Raw genomic sequence first — 10,033 nt, forward strand, 5'->3', positions numbered from 1 at the left:
TATTTTGAAAAAGCCGGATCTGAAGCGACTCCCTCTGTCTTCCGACGTATTATATTTCTGTACATTTAGTTAAACTCATGGGTTTCGTAGGAAATCGAACTGAAAATTATATATCAAAATTTATATGTGTAATATTCACGTAAGCGAATTCCCAAAGTAGTACTTTTTTTCTGGTGTGTTAATTCGCCGCGGAACCAATGAATAAGGTCGTTTGCCTGGGAAGACTTTCACCCAAACACTACATCACACAGGCTGATGCAAGTTGAATGAGTGAGCTGTCAACTGCGTGTGAAGAATACTGACGGTATACTGACTTGTCACTATATTTAATCAGAAATATAATGAGCTGGATATATGATACATGACTATATAAATTATTAAACATGACAGCATGAGCTAAGTGTAGTTTGTGTTTAGTATAGGACGATTAGCTAGCACTACCAGCTCTGCTGTTATTTTCGCATATGGCAGTTAACTCAGGTGCTGTTTAAGTATATACACACATTCTGTAGAAGATAATTGGATTAGGTATAAAACTGATCCTTGTCAGAACATGTAACATTCCTTTATGACATGTATATTTGGATATGAACTATTTTTCACTTCATTTTTTGCTGTGAAGAAGATGACAGACTGTCAAGGCGATGGCGAAGGAACCATGAGTCCCATGGAGCTTTTCGAGAAACTGAATGCTCAAGGAGAGAAAGTCAGATCCTTGAAATCAGCTAAAGCAGAGAAAGTGAGTTTTTCGAGATTTACATTTCTATCACTGTGCAAATGCAAATTGTAATTTCAGATTCACAGAAGGGGTGAACAGATGATTTTCCTGAACACTGTTTTCTATCGTGACACACAGTGATCATCAACAACATTAAAGTTACTCGCCACTAGGGCTGCCACGATTAGTCGACTAGTCACTATCAAAACCGTCGACGACTGATTTAATAGTCTATGCGTCGTTTGAAGCTTTGTAAGATCACAAAAGACGCAGGAATAAGTAGTAGAATTTAAGAGTGTAATACCGGACTGAAACAGAAGATGGCAGCACTGCATGTACAAGGATGCCAGCTGCCGTTAAACCCCGAAGAAGAAGTAGCAGCTCTGTCCCAGAATTCATAGCCCAGCCCAGTTTCAAACAATGGCGGCAGCTAGTTAGTTTTAATATCAGTCTTATTATTCTTTCTGTGTCACAAAATAAACGTTTAACATATTTTCAGGCGAGAATGTAGCTGTGTAAACCTCAAATATCTGCTCAGTTTATCAAGACACCACATATTTTCAAAAGCGCTCCGACGTTTTCGGAGACGTCTGTTGCCCACTAGCTCGATAGCTAGCCGGGGGCTAGGCTCACTAGAGCCCATGAGAGCACCGGACTCCCGGCAAATCGTTTTCAAACCCACCGCCGTCTTTCGCTACTCGGGTTAAACATATATAAGTCACTTAGATAACTTACAAATGTTATTGTTTGGCTTTTTTTTTAGTATTTTATTTGTTCCTGAGTAAATTGGTTTGGCTGAGATTAAAGTTATAGTTTTTACACAGCTGAATAAACGTCAAGCAGACAACTGAGCATGAGATGCTCGAGAATATACTCCGGTGTCCTGTTATATTTTAGATAGCAAGGAGTTTATTAAACTTCACCGAAACAATCTGCAAATTTCATTAACATTTAATAAACTATCATCTTGTCTTTATTTTTAGTTAGCACGTACCTTACACACTTCAAGCTGTAAGCTAATGATAGTTATATAAGAGCAGATGCATGCTGGTGCAATGAACTGTACGTTTTACGTCCAATGGATGCATGATCTAATTAGTCGACTAATTGCAAAAATAATCGGTGACTAGTCGACTATCAAAATAATAATTTGTGGCAGCCCTACTCGCCACACTGGTCATCATTGATCATTGTATTACTATGAAAATTTTGACTGGTATTCATGTGGAATGGATGTTACTTTGACATGTGCCACCGTTACACCACCATGGCAATGGCACTATTTGACCACTCCAATGAGCATTGAGGGTCCATTCAAAAATATTATGATAGACTGCACATTAAATCCTCAGAGGTCTGGTGTCCATGCCTGTTTTGGCAGCAAAGGGAGGACCTCCTCCTGATGGGTGTATTGTAATTACAAGTACTGTAATTCTGACATTGCTCCTCATTTGCTAACAGTGGATATGTACAAATTTGTGCATAAATCATGCATATGAATGAACATTTCACAAACAAATTGGTGACATATCAATATTTTTATACCTGAAGTCGTCCACACTTACAGAAGAAATTAGAAGTCCCACTCACTTCACGAACACACAAATGGAAACCTGGTCTTTAAAATGACTACTGCCACCAATAATAATAATCATACTAAATAATAATAATAATGTCTTGTTATTATTAATATTATTGTTGTTAGTGTTGTTGCCTGTCGACCATTGTTTACAGTTTTCCAAAGCAACATGAGCCACACAATACACAGAATTATTATTGCATTTTTTTTAATTCCATGTAAAGAAAACTATAGTTATGGAAAGCTGTAGGCTTTAACCTTTTAAACATCCATCCATCCATCCATCCATCCATCTTCATCCGCTTTGTCCGGGGCCGGGTCGCGGGGGCAGCAGCCTAAGCAAAGAGGCCCAGACCTCCCTCTCCCCAGCCACCTCCTCCAGCTTATCCGGGGGAATACCAAGGCGTTCCCAGACCAGCCGAGAGATATAATCTCTCCAGCGTGTCCTGGGTCTGCCCCGGGGCCTCCTCCCGGTGGGACATGCCTGGAACACCTCACCCAGGAGGCGCCCAGGGGGCATCCTTGTCAGATGCCCGAACCACCTCAGCTGGCTCCTTTCGATGTGGAGCAGCAGCTGCTCTACTCTGAGCCCCTCCCGGATGGCCGAACTTCTCACCCTATCTCTAAGGGAGAGGCCAGCCACCCTTCGGAGGAAGCTCATTTCTGCCCTTTTAAACATTTCCAAATAATTTTATCTTTCATTAAAAAAACAACTTATCAATGTTGGATGTCATCAATTATATCCTAATTTCTTGGCATCCCATGGATGCTGGAGAATCAGGAGAGTTTGTTTTTATGTGGGTTTTTGTTTTTTAATTGCAATTAATTTCTCATCTAGGGCTGAAAGATCACATGCTCCTTGTCCTCCACCTTTTTTCTTCTTTTTGTTGAAGTCCGTTTTCATATCAGTCCAAACTTTCTTTTTAACAACTTGAGCGTCTGGCTTTCTCCTCGGACTTCGGAAATCGTTTTTTACAGTCTGACTTTGTCCTTCTTTTTTGCTTTAGTAATGCAGACATCTTTCTCTCACTCTCTCCACTTCACCTTCAGGTATACATGCTTCCTCAGATAGAGAAATCAGGTGTTGCTGCATGTAGATTCCAGGCAGTAAACATGAGACAGTTGATTTAGAAGGAATCTTATTTACTGACTTACGCAGAGCAGTAAGAAAAAAATTGGCCAGTGTGTACATGCTATAAATGCAACACTGATTCAACAGAATAAGAAGGGGTCACACACACATATTAATACAAAAAAAACATTGTTTCTACAACAGTTTGTCACTGTGTCATTTCTATTGGGATATCTATCATCTAATACAATTGTTTTGTTTCCCCAGGGTGAAATCGATGCTGCTGTCCAGCTGCTGCTAAAGTTGAAAGTGGACTATAAACAGATGACGGGCCAAGATTATAAGGCAGGATGTCCACCTTCAGAAAACCTGATTATGTCAAACAATGGGCCTGCAGCAGATGACTGTGATGGAGAAGACTTAGTTGACCCGTGGAATGTTTCTGCTTCCAGCACCAAAGGAGTAGATTATGATAAACTCATAGGTGGGTTTTTCAATGAGCTTTAATTCTTCACTTCAAGAGCTGTACTTCACTAATACATTAATATGAGGTAATTTAAGCTGAATAACTGGTGAATGTGTGATGTCACTCCCTAGTGAGGTTTGGCAGCAGTAAAATTGACAAGGAGCTGTTGGAAAGAATAGAAAAAGTCTCGGGACAGAGAGCCCATCACTTCCTAAGAAGAGGAATCTTCTTCTCACACAGGTCAGCTTTCCATGGGTTTTGTTGTTTCTAATTTACCAATTTTTGTTGAAAAGATGGTCTTGTAAATGATTATATGGCACGTCATCAGTAATGTTGAATCATGGTTAATGTTTACTTGCTATTCCAAATGAAAACATAAAGATAGGAGCGTATTGAGAACACACATTGATAATTCCTTCCTATTACTGTTTCTGCCAGAGATATGCATCAGATCTTAGATGCGTATGAAAAGCACAAGTCCTTCTACCTTTACACCGGCAGAGGTCCGTCCTCAGAGGCCATGCACGTTGGTCACCTCATCCCTTTCATCTTTACCAAGTGAGTTCTACCTCTTAATTCTGTGATGTCAATGAAATTTAAAGCATTAAGTGGCTCTGTGACATCTCTCAGCCTGATCGCAATATTGTGTTCAATTATCTAAAATTATTGATTCCATGCTCAGTGAATTTTACGTTTAGACTTTTAGACTAAGTTAAAACTGAAGGTAGCGTCCTCATTCCAGATGGCTTCAGGATGTGTTTGATATCCCCCTCGTGGTCCAGATGACCGATGACGAGAAATACCTGTGGAAAGATCTCACACTTGAGGAATGCCATCGCTTCACTGTGGAAAATGCCAAGGATATCATCGCCTGTGGCTTTGATGTCAACAAGACCTTCATCTTCTCAGACCTTGACTACATGGGGTAAAATATGCCAAGAGACTATCTTTATATGTTTATCTGGTAGACCTTGGTGTTGACATTACTGTTTCAAAACAACTAAAAAAATAAAGAACTGTGTGTGTATAGATCCATATTTTTTCCAATTCAGATGAATAGAAATGTTTTGATTCTCATTTCAATGTATTATATTCTGCAGTGCATCACCTCAGTTCTACAGAAATGTGGTAAAGGTCCAGAAGCATGTGACATTTAACCAGGTTAAAGGCATTTTTGGCTTCACAGACAGCGACTGCATTGGTAAAATGACTGAAATTATGTCATCTAATCATTTATTTTACTTATAAGTGTGATTGTGTGATAACTTCTTGGTATGTAATGGTATGTTTTTGTTTTGTTTTGGGGTTTTTTAATACGTCCAGGAAAGATCAGTTTTCCAGCCATCCAGGCAGCTCCGTCCTTCAGTAGCTCATTCCCGCAGATATTCGGCGGCAAAAAAGATGTGCCGTGTCTTATCCCCTGTGCCATAGACCAGGTCAAGATGCCATTAAATCAATACGTAGCAACCCGTAATGTACAGTGGTGTTCACAGTATGCAGTTATTTATGTTCTTATCCGTCCTCTCACATTCTCAGGACCCCTACTTCAGAATGACCCGTGATGTCGCTCCAAGGATCGGCCTCCTCAAACCAGCCCTGCTGCACTCCACTTTCTTCCCTGCCCTGCAGGGGGCGCAGACTAAGATGAGCGCCAGCGACCCCAACTCATCTATCTTCCTCACTGACACACCCAAACAGATCAAAAATAAGGTGCTGCTCTTTACTCCTATTCAGATTCAAAATATCTGTGTTTGCTGTCTGATTTACTCTGACCTGTAATAATTTGTCACAGATCAACAAACATGCATTTTCGGGAGGAAAAGACACCGTGGAAGAGCACAGAAAGTATGGTGGCAACACAGAGGTAGATGTCTCTTTCTTGTATCTGACCTTCTTCCTGGAGGATGATGAAAAGCTGGAGAAGATAAAAGAGGTGAGGAAGTAGAATCTGAACTGTTTGTCAGTCCCTCCTTCCCTCATCCTCTTATTTCCCCTCTGCCTGTACTCATTCAATCTCTTCTTTTGCAGGACTACACAAGTGGGGCTCTGTTAACAGGAGAGCTGAAGAAGATTTTGATTGAGACTCTGCAGCCAATGATTGCCCAGCATCAAGAGAGGCGAAAACAAGTCACAGATGAGATGGTGCAGCAGTTCATGACACCCAGGCCTTTAAATTATAAGTTCTAGCTTGCTTGGGCATGAGCAGTCAGGGTTCACCATGTGGTTAAGCTCAGTATAAGAACAAAAAAAGAATCCCGCTTTATTTCCATTTGAAGTCTTTTTAATGGGAAAGAAGGACAATTTCTCTTACAGTTTACAACCAAACTGGAAGTGCAAAAAAAGAAAGAAAAATCGTAAATAATAAATATAAATCACTGGAGTGATGAAATGCCTCTCTGTGTCAAACTAAGCATGGCATTGCCTGCACCTTCATGCCAATTCCCAGTTGATTATTGACTTCCAGCAGTACCAAATGTACCCATTTATTTTCACAATGTGTTACAGCTCTCTCAGGACTGGAAGACAATAAAAGCAGAGTACTAACACATATCTCTAAAAACCGAACTAATATAATCAGTTAAGATATACATCCACTTTGTCTTTATTTACTTAAAAACAGCCTTCTGAATAATAATTGTAACTGTGTGATTATCAAAAGCAGTTGTGTTGTAACTTGTAATCAGGATCAGCCAGCATGTGAGGTGTATTATAAAAAGTCTGTCTTATAAATACACCTCAGTTTGAACATACATCACATGTAGGATGTCAGTGTCTCAGTCATGAGAACAAAAGCAAATGGTTTGTTGTTATCAGCAAGAGGAACATCAGTCAAGGAAGGTAGAAAATCTTCAGCTTATTCTCACACAAAAAAATTAAACGTCTTAACAACAGCATCTTTTGAACTAATTTTTTTATTTGAAAATGTTTTAATTAGAAGTAAAGCCATGATTTTTGCTTTTGTTTACTGAATTACGCTCACCGCCTACTTCATTAGGTACGCATCTTCGCAATTTCCTATTAACACAAATACCCAATCAGCCAATCGCATGGCAGCAACTCAATTCATTTAGAAATGCATACATGGCCAAGAAGACCTGTTGAAGTTCAAACTAAGCATAACCAAGAGAGGGAAAGGTAATTCAAGTGACTTAGTTGTTGGTGCCAAGTGGGCTGATCTATGTATCTCAGCAACTGTTGATCTGTTGGTATTTTCCCCCACAACTATCCAAGGTTTACTGGGAATTATATCCTGTGTGCCAATGCCTTGTTGATGGAAGAGGTCAAAGGAGAATGGTCAGGCTGCTATGGGTTGATAGGAAGGCAACAGTAATTCAAATAATAACTACAATCAAGGGATGCAGAATAATATCTCTGAATGCACCAAGCAGACAGGCTACAGCAGCTACAGCATTTGTGTCAAACCAGCAGGAACAGGAAACGGGAAACTGAGGCTACTATTCACACAGGCTTGTATTGGACAATACAAGGCTGGAAAAACATCTGTTTTGAATCTCGATTTCTGCTGTTTCACTCAAATGGTAGATTGAGAACTTGTGAAAGCATGGATTCACCCTGCCTTTTATCAGTGGATCAGGCTGCTAGTTGTGGTGTAATGATGTGGGGGTTCTTTTAATGGCACATTTTGGGCCCTTTAGTACCAGCTAAGCCACAGCCTGCCTGAGTATTGTTACCGTCCATCCCTGAACCCGTCAGATGTACAGATGCCTGTACCCATCTTCTGATGACTGCTTCCAGCAAGCGAACGTACCATGTCACACATGTCGCAAAGCTTGAATGTGACAAGAAGGTTAGTATTCAAATTGGCTCAGGAGTCATCAGATCTAAATCGAACAGAGCACTTTTGGGATGTAATGGATTGAGACAGTTGTATCATAGATGTTAAGTGTACCTGATAAAGTGGCTAGTGAGTATACATAATGTACAGTGCTGTGTTTTAAATGTTTCTGTGGTAACGCAGACAAAGTCATTTTCCCCACAATGTCTTAAAACACAAGAGCATTAGCATTTAGTATTACTTACAGAACCACAGATTCATGTAACACGTTTACATACAATAGTAGGAAATGCACGGGAAATTGTTTAAGACTATATGAACACAGGTTACCATAGATAATATAGAAAATAGTGCATTGTATGCCAATCAATCTAATTCAGATTGATTGGTATTTTAAGATAAAATGATGAGTGACGGCCTCTTTTTAAATGTGCAGTGCTTAATGTTAAACGTGGGAATGTGCAAATTAAACTGTAACGGTAATAAAGATAACTAATTTTCATAAAGATGGGCTTAAAAGTAGCAATGTGGAGAGAAATCATTATACTGCCATCTACTGCCTGTCTTGAAAGCAAGAGAATATAAAATGTAGTTGTTGCTGTCTGCATTTATGTGGAGCTTTATGTATTACTGAAAGAATGCACAAAGCAAAGATGGTATGGTGTATGTATAGATATAATCTTTGTACAAGTGCTCCTGGAAACAAATAGACTCATCTGCCATCTGCATTCTTATCCTGCTGCAGAAACCATACTCATAAGAGAAAACATACTTATGCATGGCAGACCAAAGAGTAAATCAGTGCACCATACCTCCCTGCAGCTCCTCTATAGTCACATGGGTTTTGCTTCTTCATTTTTTTTTCTTGCCCTTGCTGATGGTCTCTCCTCTTCCACAACTCCCCATAAACAGGTGTTAGCCTACTTGCCTACTTACACCAGAATGTCAAATACATGGTCAGCAGTGGTGCTGTCTTACTGTTGGCATGTTCTGCTTCACAATGAGAGCTGCCAGCAGAACGTGCAGTTATATTTAGGGATGGGTATTGATAAAATTTTCACGATTCCGATTCCATTTTCGATTCTGTTTAACGATTCGATTCTTTATCGATTTTTTTTAAAGGAGAACACTAAGGTCGATTAGCTTAGAACTTTGTTTTATATCTTCTCTTTGAAAAAGATAGAAATTTAGGAGTAACATGGCCTTACAAACCCAGCAGTGAAATCTTAAGAGATCCACAGCCTATGGCTCTTCAATGGGGTGTCACGGGGTCCCCGGGGAAAAAAAATTGTAAATGTAAAATAAATATTCTTCTGTAGCAAAAACAAAGTATAACATAAATTATTCTGTAGCAACTACACAAGAATATCCAGTAATGTCCCTGCCTACAATTAAACACATTCACTTACCGAAAATCGGGGGCATCTGCTGTGGCAAATGGGTGCAAGCCTTTTACCACAAACTTAGTCACTGCTCGGTGACATTCGTCTATCCTGGCCTGAAAGGAGACGCTACCGGTAGACTGCAGCGAGAACTGCCAGCATCTGAGCCAGCCAGACTCTGTCTGTCTCTCTCATCATGGTCACCTAAATGCACAGTAATGGCAGGTTTTGTAATAAGGCAGATCGCGCTAACATAATATGCACTGTTAGTTGATTATTTACCTGCCGCATTAACGGGAGAGGACGTGCAAACGTTACCGCTGCTGCTGGGTTGAGATTCACGAGTCCGGAGCGGAATTAAAAACACGACATTCATTTAAGGTCATCGCGTGTTTTGTGAGCAAATGCTTTTGCATATTCGTAGTGTTTCCTCCCTTAAATGAAATATCTACTTTGCAAGTATTGCAAGTTGCCCTGTTGTCATCCGTTCTCGTAAAGTATAACCAAACTTTTGAGCGTTTGAGCCGCTTAGGGCCGTGTTTCCTGCCAGGTAAATGACGCTCCGCAACGTGGTGACGTCATTCGGGGCGACTGGAATGGAGGGAGGGAATCGTTTGCAAAAATGTCAAACAATTCCAAGGAATTGAAACAGTGGGAACTGGTTCTCAACAGTTATAGTTATATTACTCATGTCAAGTCAAAGTCAAGTCCCTGTTGCTTATGCAACATTCTGAAAACAACACGGAAATACGTGAAGCATTTTCCAGACATGCACATTGGGCATAAAACACCTGCTTCCAAAAGTCACAAGGCCACACAACGTGACTAAGCAAAAATAAATAAAATCACACTGAAAAATACAATTATGATAAAGCCAAAAATGTTATAAACATAACGTTTAAGCTATAAACCATTACTGGATGATTCATTGTTACGTCAGTCTATATATTCAAACCACATTATAACTACACTGGAAATTCACAAGGCTGATGAGGACCACAGTTGATGTGACGGTAGAGG

The 10,033-nt window shown here is 40.0% G+C and overlaps 1 protein-coding gene across 2 annotated transcripts; it reads left to right on the top strand.

Annotated features, from left to right (window-relative positions):
* Nucleotides 1-177: 177 nt before the first annotated feature.
* On the top strand, nt 178-6,729 carry wars1 (tryptophanyl-tRNA synthetase 1). 2 transcript variants are annotated; one of them, XM_005925688.3, is made up of 11 exons: nt 178-304; nt 623-739; nt 3,637-3,853; nt 3,967-4,075; nt 4,274-4,393; nt 4,578-4,760; nt 4,936-5,036; nt 5,159-5,271; nt 5,372-5,545; nt 5,628-5,768; nt 5,864-6,729. In XM_005925688.3, exons 2-11 carry the CDS (start codon nt 626-628, stop codon nt 6,020-6,022), a joined length of 1,431 nt encoding a protein of 476 aa, XP_005925750.1. In that variant the 5' UTR covers nt 178-304; nt 623-625; the 3' UTR covers nt 6,023-6,729. The 2 variants fall into 2 exon arrangements, with proteins under 2 accessions (XP_005925750.1, XP_005925751.1); XM_005925689.3 differs by having other exon boundaries at nt 204-304; nt 626-739.
* The last annotated feature ends 3,304 nt before the right edge of the window (nt 6,730-10,033 follow it).

Source organism: Haplochromis burtoni, unplaced genomic scaffold (genome assembly GCF_018398535.1).
Source record: "Haplochromis burtoni strain Fernald_Lab_line unplaced genomic scaffold, NCSU_Asbu1 Contig_86, whole genome shotgun sequence".
Classification (NCBI taxonomy): domain Eukaryota; kingdom Metazoa; phylum Chordata; class Actinopteri; order Cichliformes; family Cichlidae; genus Haplochromis; species Haplochromis burtoni.

What these genes read in the sequence shown, in the direction of transcription:
- wars1 (XM_005925688.3), top strand. Translation starts at nt 626, where the DNA reads ATGACAGACTGTCAAGGCGATGGCGAAGGAACCATGAGTCCCATGGAG. An exon ending in GGAATCTTCTTCTCACACAG is followed by an intron (nt 4,076 to 4,273) that starts GTCAGCTTTCCA and finishes TGTTTCTGCCAG; the next exon opens with AGATATGCATCAGATCTTAG. An exon ending in ATCCCTTTCATCTTTACCAA is followed by an intron (nt 4,394 to 4,577) that starts GTGAGTTCTACC and finishes TCCTCATTCCAG; the next exon opens with ATGGCTTCAGGATGTGTTTG.